Consider the following 16,778-nt stretch of genomic DNA (forward strand, 5'->3'; position numbering starts at 1 on the left):
GGATGAGAATTTAGGAGACATGGTGAGTAAGTTTGCGGATGACACCAAGGTTAGTAGCATACTGGACAGTGAAGAAGGTTATCTTGGATTGCAATGGGATCTTGATCAATTGGGCCAGTAGGCTGACGAATGGCAGATGGAGTTTAATTTAGATAAATGCGAGGTGATGCATCTTGGTCGATCGAACCAGGGCACGACTTACTCAGTTAATGGTAGGACGTTGGGGAGAGTTACAGAACAAAGAGATCTAGGGGGTACAGGCTCATAGCTCCTTGAAAGTGGAATCACAGATGGACAGAGTGGTGAAGAAGGCATTCGGCATGCTTGATTTCATTGGTCAGAACATTGAATACAGGAGTTGGGACGTCTTGTTGAAGTTGTACAGGACATTGGTAAGGCCACACTTGGAATACTGTGTACAGTTCTGGTCACCCTATTATAGAAAGGATATTATTAAACTAGAAAGAGTGCAGAAAAGATTTACTAGGATGCTACTGAGACTTGATGGTTTGAATTTTAAGGGGAGGCTGGATAGACTGGGACTTTTTTCTCTGGAGCGTAGGAGGCTTAGGAATGACCTTATAGAGGTCTATAAAATAATGAGGGGCATAGATCAGCTAGATAGTCAATACTTTTCCCAAAGGTAGGGGAGTCTAAAACTAGAGGGCATAGGTTTAAGGTGAGAGGGGCGAGATACAAAAGGGTCCAGAGGGGCAATTGTTTCACACAGAGGGTGGTGAGTGTCTAGAACAAGCTGCCAGAGGTAGTAGTAGAGGCGGGTACAATCTTGTCTTTTTAAAAAGCGTTTAAACAGTTACATAGGTAAAATGGGTTTATGGGCCAAACGCGGGCAATAGGGACTAGCTTAGGGGTTAAAAAAGGGGTGGCATGGACAAGTTGGGCCGAAGGACCTGTTTCCATGCTGTAAACCTCTATGACTCTAAATATCTGAAAAAGAAATTAAATGCTCAAAATACAATAAAACATTTGCCTGTCCTTTCCCATTGCAAAGTTTAAAAAAAAGTTTATTTATTATTATCTATGAATCGGCTGCCGTCAGTGGTGGTGGAGGCAAACTCAATAGGGTCTTTTAAGAGACTCCTGGATGAGTACATGGGACTTAATAGGATGGAGGGTTATAGGTAGGCCTAGAAAGTAGGGATATGTTCGGCACAACTTGTGGGGCCGAAGGGCCTGTTTTGTGCTGTTGTTTTTCTATGTTCTACGTTTCTATTAGTCACAAGTAGGCTTGCATTCACACTGCAATGAAGTTACTGTGAAACAAATGCTGATGGACATGTGTATTTCTACCACTTTCTGATTCTATTTTAGGTAACATTACAATCAAATTCCCAGTTTTTTCTGTGAGATCATTGTTATTTAAGAAAACATTCACTGTCTTTAAACAAATGTGTCCTGAGATGTCCTTAGTGTCCTGAGATGCGTAGGTTAGAGGGATTAGTGGGTAAAATATGTAGGGATATGGGGGTAGGGCCTGGATGGGATTGTGGTCGGTGCAGACTCGATGGGCTGAATGGCCTCTTTCTGTACTGTAGGGATTCTATGATTCTAAACTTAGATGCATGTTATTTGGTGCTACTAATGTAATATTTCCATGGTTGAGAATGAAATATGCTTAAAGACCCTTAAACCAATAGAATGCAAAGACTGAATTGTTTGGACATTGCAGTCATTGCAGTTCTGAAATTTTTGACTTCCTTTATCTCCTGATGATATTTTTATGGAGACTGCATTTGGGTCCTTTGCCTGCAGACATTCAGCTATACTGAAATCGAACACTCATCTTAGACCAGTGTTTAACTATTCTACCACTTTGTTTCCACACCACGAGGCATTTAAACAATATAAAATGCCTTAAGGTGCAAATGGTGGATTTGTAGCACCTGTTTTTTTGGGTGTTAAGAGTGCTCTTAAAGAGTTCCAAAATGACATCAGTGGTGCACACACACACTTCTGGTTCAAGTCACACTGGATGACACGTGCAGAAAAGCATCGACTAGAAGTATATAGAATCGGCAGAGCGTGAAGTCAGTTAGTCTGCAAAGCAGATTTGATACCAGGTCTCTTCCAGAGCTCAGTGCTTCACCTAATGCCCTGTCTTAATCCCACATGACTGAACACATATTCAGCAGCAAGAAGACTATCCCTCTCTACCTCCTTACCCCCTCCATCTACCCTGGACGTTCAGAGAACTATTCTACTTAACTGCCAGCGAGGAGCAGTGTTTGAGCTGTCAGCCTAACTGAAACTGCCACCTACTACAGTCACACCTGTAACCTCAGAGCAGGGTGAGGACTGCATTTGCAGTCATGATTTGACCATAATCATCAGTTTTTATGCGCTGGCTCTTTCTATGCTGATGTTGGGCAGCACGTGACAGTGTTTAGCATTGCTGCCTCAAAGCCAAGGACCTAAGTTCAATTCAAGCTTGGGTGACTGTCTGTCTGTGTGGATTTTGAATGTTCTCCCCGTGTCTCCATGGGTTTCCTCCAGGTTCCGGTTTCTTCTCACAGTCCAAAGATATGTATGTTCGATGGATTAGCCATGGTAAATGTGTGGAGGTACAGGAATAGGACGGGAAGGATCGGCCTGGGTAAAGATGTTGTTTTGGAGGGTCAGGGCAGGCTGAATGGCCTCCTTCTGCACTGTAAGGATTCTATGGTTTTGTCGTCCCTTCCTTGTGTGGTCTCTGCGCATTCTCTAACCCTAACTCTAATTTCTACGACTGCATCTACATCTGGGAGCAGTTGGCTTGTGCAAAAGCCTTCAAGTCAGGACAAACTCCATCAGTACCTGTCACACCACCTCCTATAGACTTTAGTAACTTCAGAGAACTCTAGAAACAACCAAACATTTGTCCAATTGATACAGCAGCCAGAAAACAATCAGCAGCTAAACTGTAATTAGTTGATCCCTTTAAATCGCACTGGTGGATGGAGGGAAAGAGGCAGAGAAGGACAGTTCTTCCAGTTGATGAATATATGTTCAGTCATGTGTTTCCACTGCAGCATCTAGGCATTAGGTAACTTCAAGTTGTGCTGCAATGAAAACTGAGCCTTCTGATTCTGCATCATGGTTGGGTCTACAAATGTGCAAGTAGAGTTGGTCACTACTTCCATGCTGAAAGTGCACTAAACATTTCATACTCATCAGCTTCCTTCAGTAGACCATCCCATTGGAGTGTTCACCTGAATTTGCAGCAGAACTTGTATGTGACCTCACCCTGAAGCAAGCTAGCATCATACTACCCTTGAAATTGAAGCTGCATTCATTGATCTTGATCCCTTGTGTGAGGTTGTGGCAGTGCATCTACATCATCTGAGCCTGACTCATGGCATTGACTGCTGCAGCTATCTGCTCCCACTGCCTTCTCAGCACTTCTTAAGGTCCTTCTGGCTAAATACATCATTTCTCTCCTCCTTTCCATCCCCACCACCAAGGCCTCCAGTGCACATCCAAGATCCTTGTTTCATTGTTCAGTCTTTTTCCAAGTAAGAGTGATTTGTATTGCAACATTGAGAATTACAACTTGTGTTTCTTAATAGTGTTCTTAATATAGTAAAATATTCCAAGGCATTCCACAGGGCATTAAAAAGCAAAATATATCACTGTGCCATAAGGTAGTGGCGTAATGGTGTTATGACTGGACTAGTAATCCAGAGACCCAGGGTAATGCTCTGGGGGCCAGATTCGAAACCCATCACAGCCGATGGTGGAATTTGAATTCAATAAAAAAAAGTCTAATGACCATGAAACCACTGTCACTAATCTCCTTTAGGGAAGAAAATCTGCCATTATTACCTGGCCTACATGTAACTCCAGAGCCACAAAAATGTGGTTGACGCTTAAATGCCCTTTGAAATGGCCGAGCAAGTCACTCAGTTGTATCAAACTATTAAAACATCAATCATAAAAAATGAAACCAGATAGATGACACAATATTGACTAAGGCAATGGAAACAACAACGTCAAACTCAGCCCTGTCGACAATGCAAAGTCCTTCTTACTAACATCTGGGGGTTTGTGCAAAAATTGGGAGAGTTGTCTCATACACTAACCAAGCAACAGCCTGACATAGTCATATTCAGAATCAGGTGTGTCCTGTCCCACCGGCAGAACAGTCCCAGCAGGGGTGGCAGCACAGTGGTATATAGAGGGAGTCCTCAACATTGACTCAGACCCCATGAAGTCTCATGACATCGGATCAAATATAGGCAAGGAGACCCTTGATTATCACATACCACCCCTCCCTCGGCTGATCAATCATTACTCCTATATATGGAACACCACTTGGAGGATGGACTGAGGGTGGCAAGGGTGCAGAATGTACTCTAGGCGGGGGATGTTAGTGCCCATCACCAAGAGTGGCTCGGTCATACCACTACTGATCAAGCCCACTGAACCCTAAAGGTCATAACTGCTGGGCTGGCACTGTGGCAGGTGGTGAGAGAACCAATAAGGGGGAAAAATATACTTGACCTCATCCTCAACAACCTGCCTATCACAGATGCATCTGTCCACAACAGTATCGGTAGGAGATTGAATTTTTTGAGGAAGTAACCAGGTGTGTTGATGAGGGTGGTGCAGTGATGTCGTTTATATGGATTTCAGCAAAGCCTTTGACAAGATCCCACATGGGATTATAAAGAAGGCAAATGCACATGGGATACAGGATAATTTAATAAAGTGCATTCAAAACTGATTCAATTGTAGGAGACAGAGAGTGATGGCGGAAAGCTGTTTTAGTGACTGGAAACCAATAGCCAATGGCATACCACAGGGATCTGTGCAGGGTCCCCTATTATTCACCATTTATATAAATGACATAGGTGACTATGTGGGGGGTAGAATTAGTAAGTTTGCGGATGACACAAAGATGGGTGGGGGGGGGTTAACGGCGAGATTGAGTGTCTTGCACTGCAAGAAAATACAGATGGGATGGCCAAATGGGCAGATAAGTAGCAGATGGAATTTAACTCTGAAAAATGTGAGGTGATACAATTTAGTTATCCTCTTCCCATTGATATACTTATAGAATATCATGGGATTTCCCCCACTTTCTCATATCCACTCTTTGCTTTACGAATTGCTTTCTCAAGCTCCTCCCTGTACTTCACTAATGCCTCCTCCGATTTGCCACTCTTGTACTTGCTCAAAGCCTTTCTTTTCCTTCTCATCGTATCCTGAATATCTCTGATCATCCATGTTCTCTGGTCTTGTTATTCCTTCCTATCACCATCTAAGCCTCCTCCAGAAGTCCCCAGCATCACAGATGTCAGTCTTCTGCCAATTCGATTTACTCCATATATTATCAAGAAATGGCTGAAGGCACTGGATACTGCAAAGGCTATGGGCCATGACAATAGTCCGGCAGTTGTACTGAAGATATTTGCTCCAGAACTTGCCAAGCGCCTTAGCTAAGCTGGTCCAGAACAGCTACAATATTAGCATCTGCCCAGCAATGTGAAAAACTGCCCAGGTATGGCCTGTACACAAAAAGCAGGACAAATCTGACCCAGTCAATTACGGTCCCTTCAATTTACACATGATCATCTGTAAAGTGATGGAAAGGGTCATCAACAATGCTATCAAGCAGCACTTGCTTAGCAATAACCAGCTCATTGATGCTCATTTTGGATTCCACCAGGGTCACTCAGTTGCTGACTTCATTACAGCCTTAGGTCAAACATGGACAAAAGAACGGAACTCCAGAGGTGAGGTGAGAATGATTGCCCCTGACATCAAGGCAGCATTTCATAGAATCATAGAAACCCTACAGTGCAGAAAGAGGCCATTTGACCCATCGAGTCTGCACTGACTACAATCCCACCCAGGCCCTACCCCCATATCCCTACATATTTACCCGCTAATCCCTCTAACCTACGCATCTCAGGACACTAAGGGGTAATTTTAGCATAGCCAATCAACCTAACCCGCACATCTTTGGACTGTGGGAGGAAACAGGAGCACCTGGAGAAAACCCACGCAGACACGAGAAGAATGTGCAAACTCCACACAGACAGTGACCCAAGCCGGGAATTGAACCCAGGTCCCTGGAGCTGTGAAGCAGCAGTGCTAACCATTGTGCTACCGTGCCGCCCAAGTATGGTTGACCAAGTATGACTTCATGGAGCCATAGAAAAACCTGAGTCACTGAGAATTAGGGGAAAATCTGCTGAAGGAAGATGGTTATGGTTGTTGGAGGTCAAGCATCTCAGTTTCAGGACATCACTGCTCCACAAGGTAGCATCCTTCAGCTGCTTCATTAATGACTTTCTTCAATCATAAAGTCAGAAGGAGGAATGTTTGCTGATGATTGTACAATGTTCAGAATCATCCTGCACTCCTCAGATACTGAAGCAGTCCTTGTCCAAATACAGCAAGATCTGATAATATCCAGGTTTGGTCTGACATGTGGCAAGTAACATTCTCTCCACACAAGCACCAGGCAATGACTACTATAACCAGAGAGAATCTAACCATTGCCCCTTGACATTCAATGGCATTACCTTTGCTGAATTTCCCACCTTCAACATCCTGGGGGTTACCATTGACCAGAAACTGAATTGGACTAGCCACGTAAATACTGTGGCTACGGGAGCAGGTCAAAAGCTAGGAATCCTGCAGTGATTAGCTCAGCTGATTCCCAAAGCCTGTCCGTCATCTACAAGGCATACGTTTGCACTGTGATGGAATACTCTCCACTTGCCTGGAAGAGTGCAGTTCCAACAACACTAAAGAAGCTTGATGCAATTCAAGACAAAGCAGCCTGCTTGATTGGTATCCCACCACCACTGATGCACAGTGGCAGCCATGTACCATCTACAAGATGCACTATAGAAACCAAGGCTCCTTAGACATCACCTCAAAGGACAAGGGCAGCAGACTACCTGGGAGTTCTCCACAAAGCCACTCACCATCCCAACTTGGGAATATATCGCCATTCTTTCACTGTCGCTCCATAACAGCGCTGTGGGTGTACCTACGCAACATTGTCTGCAGCATTTCAAGAAGGCTGTTTACCATCATCTTTGAGGACAGTTAGAGATGGGAATGGCCTCTCCACATCCTGTAAATGCATTAATAAAAGCAAACATTAAGACAGATGACCAAAAGTTTGGTCTAAGTGGTAAATTTGAAAAAAATGACTTAATAGAGGAAAGAGAGCCCAAGACGTTTAGGGAGGAAATTTTAGAACTTATGGCCATTGGTGCTGAATGTTGGGCCAGTACTTATGGTAGTGAGTTCCATATTCCTACCACTCCTTCAGTAAAGATTCTTCTGAGTTCCCTTTTGGATTTCTTGGGTACTATCTTATATTGATGGCCTCTAGTTTTGGCCCTCCCTTGCAAGTGGAAATGTTCTCTGTGTGTCTACTCTATCAAAATCTTTCAGAATTTTAAAGACCTCCTTTAAGTCACCCTTCAGCCTTCTCCTTTCAAGTTGAAAGAGACCTAGCCTGTTCATTCTAACCTGACAGGCACATTCCTGCTTTTCTGCATTCATCTTTGTCATTAATTTGCACTCTTTCCAATGTCTCCATATCTGTTTTTTAATATAGTGACCATAATTGTTCACAGTACGCCAGGTGTGGTCTAGCTGAGGTTTGATACGAGTTTAGCATAACTTATTTATTTTTCCATTTTACCCTTCTAGGAATAAACCTGAGTGTTTTGTTTGTTTTATTATGGTCTTGTTAACCTGTAAGAGTTTTAACAACACCAGGTTAAAGTCCAACAGGTTTATTTGGTAGCAAATGCCATTAGCTTTCGGAGCGCTGCTCCTTCGTCAGATAGAGTGGAAATCTGCTCTCAAACAGGGCACAGAGACACAAAATCAAGTTACAGAATACAGATTTGAATGCAAATCTCTACAGCCAACCAGGTCTTAAAGATACAGACAATGTGAGTGGAGGGAGCATTAAGCACAGGTTAAAGAGATGTATATTGTCTCCAGACAGGACAGCCAGTGAGATTCTGCAAGTCCAGGAGGCAAGCTGTGGGGGTTACTGATAGTGTGACATAAAGCCAACATCCCAGTTTAGGCCGTCCTCATGTGTGCGGAACTTGGCTATCAGTTTCTGCTCAGCAACTCTGCGCTGTCGTGTGTCGTGAAGGCCGCCTTGGATAACGCTTACCCGAAGATCAGAGGTTGAATGCCCGTGACCGCTGAAGTGCTCCCCCACAGGAAGAGAACAGTCTTGCCTGGTGATTGTCGAGTGGTGTTCATTCATCCGTTGTCGTAGCGTCTGCATGGTTTCCCCAATGTGCTATGCCTCGGGACATCCTTTCCTGCAGCGTATCAGGTAGACAATGTTGGCTGAGTTGCAAGAGTAGGTACCATGTACCTGGTAGATGGTGTTCTCACATGAGATGATGGCATCCGTGTCGATGATCCGGCACGTCTTGCAGAGGTTGCTGTGGCAGGGTTGTGTGGTGTCGTGGTCACTGTTCTCCTCAAGGCTGGGTAGTTTGCTGCGGACAATGGTCTGTTTGAGGTTGTGCGGTTGTTTGAAGGCAAGAAGTGGGGGTGTGGGGATGGCCTTGGCGAGATGTTCGTCTTCATCAATGACATGTTGAAGGCTCTGGAGGAGATGCCGTAGCTTCTCCGCTCCGGGGAAGTACTGGACGACGAAGGGTACTCTGTCCACCGTGTCCCGTGTTTGTCTTCTGAGGAGGTCAGTGCGGTTTTTCGCAGTGGCGCGTCGGAACTGTCGATCGATGAGTCGAGCGCCATATCCTGTTCTTATGGGGGCATCTTTCAGCGTCTGGAGGTGTCTGTTGCGATCCTCCTCATCCGAGCAGATCCTGTGTATACGGAGGGCTTGTCCATAGGGGATGGCTTCTTTAACGTGTTTAGGGTGGAAGCTGGAGAAGTGGAGCATCGTGAGGTTATCCGTGGGCTTGCGGTACAGTGAGGTGCTGAGGTGACCGTCCTTAATGTATCTCCATTAAGGACGGTCACCTCAGCACCTCACTGTAACGCAAGCCCACGGATAACCTCACGATGCTCCACTTCTCCAGCTTCCACCCTAAACACGTAAAAGAAGCCATCCCCTACGGACAAGCCCTCCGTATACACAGGATCTGCTCGGATGAGGAGGATCGCAACAGACACCTCCAGACGCTGAAAGATGCCGTCATAAGAACAGGATATGGCGCTCGACTCATCGATCAACAGTTCCGACGCGCCACAGCGAAAAACCACACCGACCTCCTCAGAAGACAAACACGGGACACGGTGGACAGAGTACCCTTCATCGTCCAGTACTTCCCCGGAGCGGAGAAGCTACGGCATCTTCTCCGGAGCCTTCAACATGTCATTGATGAAGACGAACATCTCGCCAAGGCCATCCCCACACCCCCACTTCTTGCCTTCAAACAACCGCACAACCTCAAACAGACCATTGTCCGCAGCAAACTACCCAGCCTTGAGGAGAACAGTGACCACGACACCACACAACCCTGCCACAGCAACCTCTGCAAGACGTGCCGGATCATCGACACGGATGCCATCATCTCATGTGAGAACACCATCTACCAGGTACATGGTACCTACTCTTGCAACTCAGCCAACATTGTCTACCTGATACGCTGCAGGAAAGGATGTCCCGAGGCATGGTACATTGGGGAAACCATGCAGACGCTACGACAACGGATGAATGAACACCGCTCGACAATCACCAGGCAAGACTGTTCTCTTCCTGTGGGGGAGCACTTCAGCGGTCACGGGCATTCAGTCTCTGATCTTCGGGTAAGCGTTCTCCAAGGCGGCCTTCACGACACACGACAGCGCAGAGTTGCTGAGCAGAAACTGATAGCCAAGTTCCGCATACGTGAGGACGGCCTAAACCGGGATCTTGGGTTTATGTCACACTATCAGTAACCCCCACAGCTTGCCTCCTGGACTTGCAGAATCTCACTGGCTGTCCTGTCTGGAGACAATACACATCTCTTTAACCTGTGCTTAATTCTCCCTTCACTCACATTGTCTGTATCTTTAAGACCTGGTTTGGCTGTAGAGATTCGCATTCTAATCAGTATTCTGTAACTTGATTTTGTGTCTCTGTGCCCTGTTTGAGGGCAGATTTCCACTCCATCTGACGAAGGAGCAGCGCTCTGAAAGCTAATGGCATTTGCTACCAAATAAACCTGTTGGACTTTAACCTGGTGTTGTTAAAACCCTTACTGTGTTTACCCCAGTCCAACGCCGGCATCTCCACATCTTGTTAACCTGTGACACTACTATAGTCATTTGTGTATTTGTACTTCCAGAACCCTTTTCTCCTCCATCCCATTTAGACTCTTTTTCTAAGTAATATGCAACTTCCTTATTTTTCTTGCCAAAATGCCTCACATTTACCTCTGTTGAAATTTGTTTGCCAATTATATATGTTCATTTTACAAAGTTGTTAAAATCTTGTTATTTGTTATATTCCCCTCAGTATTGACTATCCCCTCCCCAATTTGGTGTCATTTGAAAATTTAGAAATTGTGTTTTTGATTCCAAAGTCATACTCTTCCCTGCTGTCCGTGTCCTTAGTGAGTGCCTCTTTCTTTACTTTCATTTTATTTTTCCAGAAGCCTTTATTCATTCAGGGTGACTCAGTACTGGGTTTTTGACCTGCAATGGAAGATGATGTGAATTATTTTTAACAACACAAAGTTGCAAGTAAATGGTACTTTCCAAGAAAAGTTCATATCTTGATCTGTGTTATTTCAGAGAAGGAGTTTTCTGCCACAGAAATCAAAAAAGACTGCAGTTTACTTTATAATGAAGTGTATGTTTTTTACTTCCTAGAAAATTCTAATCAGTAAATTATAGATTTTCTTTTGTCTTTTATTCTGCAGCCAATAAACTGGAATATTGTTGCATTTATCTGTACCTTCTTCTCAATGCAGGCACTCAGATGCCAGCTCAACCTCCCAGCAGCCAATCAGATGCCAGCTCTCATCCCGTCATGAGTCAGTCACCTATGTCACAGGATCGAGGTTGGTTGTTTTAATGTGATTTCTGTTTTTTAATGGCAGCAGTTCCTGTTGAATCAGTTGAATAAATTTAGACAGCATTAATTTAAAGTATCTAACTGATAACCAGTCAGGCAGTGCATATAAGAAATAGCAAACTTTTTTTTCATGAAGAAAATATATCTTGGACAAAGCTTAACACCAAGTTAGTAGCTACATGTTTTATGGAGCACATACATTTTACAAATTGGCACTTTGGCAACTGACAATTTATTTTTTTTGGAGTGACAACAGATTTTAAATAGTTTTAAAATAAATTGGCAGATTAACCTTGTAGCTTGCATCTTGGTGGACCATAAGTATGAGATAATGAGATAAAACAAAATTAAGAGTTGGTCAACATCTTTTGAACAGCAACAGCTACTATGCCTTAAAGTAATTAATTTTGTGACTTGATAACGTGTGATTACAAATGTTCTTTATCTTGCCAAAATGGAAGTACTTGCTTTCCAAGTCCTTAATCTTAAATGGCACAATCTTCGAATAAAACTGTTTTTTCTGTACATTTGTGAAGCTGAGTATAATAGAATGAGAAAATTTCTCAGTCATCTTTCCAAGGATGGTATTCTGTTGATAATCTGAAAGGTTTGCATGGTTGATACCATTTATTTTTCGAATTCTCAAAGTCTGCATAGTTAATCTAGCCAGTCATTCTATTTTTTTAAAAAACAATTTAATTACCGCTTTTTATGTTCTGATATCATTATGGGCCATAGAAATATAAGTCTCACCAACTTTATCAAAATCAATATAAATATATATATATAGAATCTGAAGAACAAAGGAGGATATTGGGCCCATTGCACCCATGCCGCTCTTTGAAAAAGAAACTTGTCGGGTGGAATTTTCCAGCCTTCATGCCGGTTGGATTCTCTGGTCCTGCTGCAGTGAACGGAGATTTGGCTTAGCATCAAATTCTCCGTCCTCGCATGCAGTGGCAATGGGACGTGAACGGCTGGAAAATTCCTGCTAATCAGGCATGCTCCCACAGCCCTGCAATTTTTTCCCCTTCCAAGCATTTATCCCTTTTTTTGTAAGTTTCTATTGAATCGACTTCCACCACCATGAATTGTAACTCTAGTTTCTCCTTCAGTTCTGTTTGATAAGCTGTCATGATGTGGAGATGCCGGCGTTGGACTGGGGTAAACACAGTAAGAAGTTTAACAACACCAGGTTAAAGTCCAACAGGTTTATTTGGTAGCAAAAGCCACACAAGCTTTCGGAGCTGCAAGCCCCTTCTTCAGGTGAGTGGGAATTCTGTTCACAAACAGAGCATATAAAGACACAAACTCAATTTACATGAATAATGGTTGGAATGCGAATACTTACAACTGATCAAGTCTTTAAGAAACAAAACAATGTGAGTGGAGAGAGCATTATTTGTAACCCCCACAGAGTTTCACTGGCTGTCTTGTCTGGAGACAATACACATCTTTTTAGCCTGCCTTGATGCTCTCTCCACTCACATTGTTTTGTTTCTTAAAGACTTGATTAGTTGTAAGTATTCGCATTCCAACCATTATTCATGTAAATTGAGTTTGTGTCTTTATATGCTCTGTTTGTGAACAGAATTCCCACTCACCTGAAGAAGGGGCTTGCAGCTCCGAAAGCTTGTGTGGCTTTTGCTACCAAATAAACCTGTTGGACTTTAACCTGGTGTTGTTAAACTTCTTACTGTGATAAGCTGTACACATGTTTCAAAGGTATTGGGAAGTTTAATATCCAAACTGTTCATCAGAAATGAGTAGACTTTAAATTTCTTTAAGCATATTCTTTTCTACCACCCACCCAAACTACTGTAGATGTATTTAATGTTATTCAAACCTATTGTATTTAATGTTAATATTATGTGCATTTACTTCTAAAATATAAATTATTTTGCCACTTTAGGGATGCAACAAATGCTAGTGTCACTTGCTCACGCTTGTAAAGGTAGGCATTTAGATAAACGAGGTCAGCATGATTTTACTTCTAATTAGATTACCTCCATCTTTAGAAAGTGTTGTACAAAATATGCAGGAGCTATGAGCAGCGGGGTTTTACTGAATTTTTTAAACTCATTTTGGGATGAATAAGAACTGTTTAGTTCACAAAACTTTTAATGTTCTTTACCTCCCTGCGCTGAAGATGTGGCAATCGCTTGAGAACTATAAGTTCTTTCAAAGCAGGTACAAAAATGTTGAAAATCCACAGCAGATAATCCCATAGCAAATAATCCACTCCTCAACAGACTCCGGACTAATGTCCTTGTGAGGCAGTTTGCTCGTGCTGTTGGAGTGGATGTAAACAAACTTTACGGGTAGTGGGCAGTATTTGAAAAAAGAATAAGGTGCACAAAGGTTTAAGAGAGGTTCTTAGCACTCGAGCAATAAATAGTCAGGTATTAGGTGGGGGTTAGACTCAGAGAAAATAAGAAGGTCTAAATTAGATTTATAGTGCATGTGTGTAACCGCACAAAGCATGACAAATAAGGTTTGTGAGCTGCAGGTACACTAGCCACAAGGGGATATGATTTTATGGTGATAACAGAGCCCTGGCTTAAACAAAGGCAGGGCTCAATATTCCTGTATGCCTTATTCCTAGATACCAGGTATTCAGACAAAATGAGGAATGAAAGAAAGGAGGAGGGGTGGCAATATTGATTGAGGAGAATAATATATGCTGAAGAGAGAGAATGTCCTGGAGGGGTCAAGGGCAGAATCTATTTGGTTAGAGTTGAGCAACAATAGAGTTGTCATTAAAGTACTTGGTGTATTCTGTAGACCAACATCCAATGGAAAAGTGATAGAGGAGCAAATTTGTAGGAAAATTAGAGAGCGGTGTATGAAGTACAGAGTAGTGATAATGGGGAACTTTAATTATCGCAACATAGACCGCAATAGTAATAGGGTTAAAAGAAAATGACTAAATAGTGAGGGGGAAGAGTGTTTGAAGTGTATTCAGGATACTTTTTTTTAATTAGTATATTTCTGGACTAAAGAAGAAGGAGGCAATGCTGGATCTGGTTCTGGAGAACGAACTGCGTCAAGTAGAGGAGGTATCAGTGGGGGAAAATTAGGGCACAGCAATCATAGAGGTTAAATTAGCTATGGAAAAGGACCAGGTGTAAGGGTAAACCCACCAACTACAGGACAGTCAGTTTAATCTTGATGGTGGGAAAGCTTTTAGAAATAATAATCTGAAAATAAAACAACAATAACTAGGACAAATGTGGATTAATTAAGGAAAGTCAACACCGATTCATTAAAGGCAAATCATGTTTAACTAGCTTGGTTGAGTTTTTTTGAGTAAGCAACAGAGGGTTAATGAGGGCAGTGCGATTGATGTGTATATGCATTTCCAAAGGATATTTGTAAAAGTGCCACATAATACATAAAATTGAAAGCCATGAAATAAAAGTGGAAGCATAGATACAAAACTGGCTAAGTGACAGGATAACCCCAGTTTACTCCAGTCCAACGCCGGCATCTCCACATCATAAGTGACAGGAAACAGAGAGTAGTGGTGAATGGTTATTTTTCAAATGGATTGGTACAAGTGAATACGATCACAGAATCCCTACAGTGCAGAAGGAGGCCATTCGGCCCATCATGTCTACACCGACAACAATTCCACCCAGGCCCTATACCCGTCACCTCACATATTTACCCCACTAATCCCTCTAACCTACGCATCCCAGGACAGTAAGGGGCAATTTAGCATGGCCAATCAACCTAACCCCGCACATCTTTGATCTGTGGTTTCACTCGGAGGAAACCCACGCAGACACGGGGAGAACGTGCAAACTCCACACACTGACCCAAGCCGGGAATCAAACGCAGGTCGCTAGAGCTGTGAGGCAGCAGTGCTAACCACTGTGCCTCCGGAGCGCCCCAATGTTAACGATGTTATGATGATATGGGTCCCGGGCTTTACAGGTAAAAGGCATAGAATACAAACATAAGGAAGTTATGATGAACCTTTATAACGCCTCAAATGGCACTTTGTGTACAATTCTAGGCATCGTACTTTCGGAAGGATGTGAAAAGCTTAGAAAGGATACAGAAGAGATTTACTTGAATGCCTCAGGGTTGAGGGGACTTCACTTATAGGATAGATTGGAGAAGCTGATGTTGCTCTTCTTTAGAGCAGAGAAGATTAAAAGGAGGTTTGATAGATCGGTTCAAAATCATGATGGAAATAGACATAGTGGGTGGCATTTTACTGTACCGCCCGCCACGGAAATTGTAGTGGGCAGGACACAGGCCATGCAAAGGTCCGTTGATCTCAGGTGGAATTTTCCGACCTTGGAGCGAAAGCGGCCGGAATATCCCACCCAGTAGATGGAAATAATTTCCTTTTGTGGAAGAATCAAGAACCAAAGGACGCAGATGTAAGGAGATTGGCAGAAGAACCAATGACGACATAGTGAAAAACATTTTTTTAACAATCAGAGGTTATAATCTGAAATGCACTGCCTCAAAGGGTGTTGAAAGCAGATGCAATCAATTCTTTCAAAAAGAAATTTGATAAGTACATGAAGGTGAAAAGGGTGGAGAGGCGATGGCATAGTGGTATTGTCACTGGATTAGTAATCCAGGGTAAATATTTTCAGAAATTTGGGGGGCCGAACGGCCTCCTTCTGCATTGTAGGGATTCTATGGAAAATTCTGGAATTAAAAATCTAACGATGACCATGAAATCATTGTCAATTGTCATTAAAAACTCATCTGGTTTACGAATGCCCTATAGAGAAGGAAATCTACAATCATTACCTGGCCTACATGTGATTGCAGATCCAATATCATCTTCAACTTTCTTTATCTTGGCTGTTTCTGCAAAGCAGGGATTTGTTTAAAGTGGAGCTAGGCCTAGGATCTCCACCTCATCACTGGGGAAAGAGCTCACCAATAAAGTAATCATCACAGATAAGAATTTGTTAGGCCAGATCTATCCTTTGGATGAAACACTGCTGTCAATTAGTTACCTAAACTGGTATAGTGATTGAAATTGACATTTATGATATTGATATTAAAATCGATCCACCTCGGCTCTGGTCAATTTCAATGAATTGTCATTTTTTCCTGGTGTAGTAAAGATGGTCTTTGATGAAATTGCTTCACAATCTTAGGCTGCTTCTCTATCAAAATGCAACTAGCCAAATGCAGGATTAGCTCTTGATTTACTGTTTTGACAGTTATAGATTGACTTGTTATTTCAACTGTTGGCAGCGATTCCTCGGGGACCTATGCACAGGCGTCAGTAGATGTTCTCATCTTCATTGGGAAGTTTTGGCTGTAGCAATACCAGTTTCAACATGGCCACAAAAACTAAGTAAATGGTTTGGAAATACAGATCTCAGTGTTCTGCATATCAAAGAGCCTCTCATTCACCTCAACACCTAAATATTAGTTCGTCATGAATTATAGTACATTAACTTTATCAATCACTAACTTTCAACTTAGTTTTACCTATCTGCTGTCTCCTCTTTGCTGCCTATGCATTTTAAACCAGACCTGAGCCTATCACTTCTAATTTCCTTTTTCCTCTTTTCTCTTTACCCTTTCCTCAATCATGGCTCTTTTCTGTACCCTTAGGGTACCCTAGCTTTAGAAATCTCAATTTGTCAATATTCATCGCTTTTTCCATTATACCTTGATTTCAGGCTTTACTTCTTTGAAGTAATCCTACAGCTTCCCTCTGTGCCTCTTGGCATCCTCCAAAAGACTCACTGAGGCAAATGTCACATGT

General features: G+C 42.8%; 1 protein-coding gene across 4 annotated transcripts in view; it reads left to right on the forward strand.

Annotated features, from left to right (window-relative positions):
* The window catches only part of LOC144504532 (AT-rich interactive domain-containing protein 1B-like), a 602,681-nt gene that overhangs the window by 372,319 nt on the left and 213,584 nt on the right, over positions 1-16,778 (forward strand). For all 4 annotated transcript variants that reach the window (XM_078229967.1, XM_078229969.1, XM_078229968.1 and 1 more), the window contains exon 6: positions 10,923-11,012. In XM_078229967.1, the coding sequence (XP_078086093.1) occupies positions 10,923-11,012 (90 nt within the window). The remainder of the gene's footprint in view (positions 1-10,922; positions 11,013-16,778) is intronic.

The sequence above is a fragment of the Mustelus asterias genome, chromosome 15 (assembly GCF_964213995.1).
Source record: "Mustelus asterias chromosome 15, sMusAst1.hap1.1, whole genome shotgun sequence".
In the NCBI taxonomy this organism is placed as follows: Eukaryota; Metazoa; Chordata; class Chondrichthyes; order Carcharhiniformes; family Triakidae; genus Mustelus; species Mustelus asterias.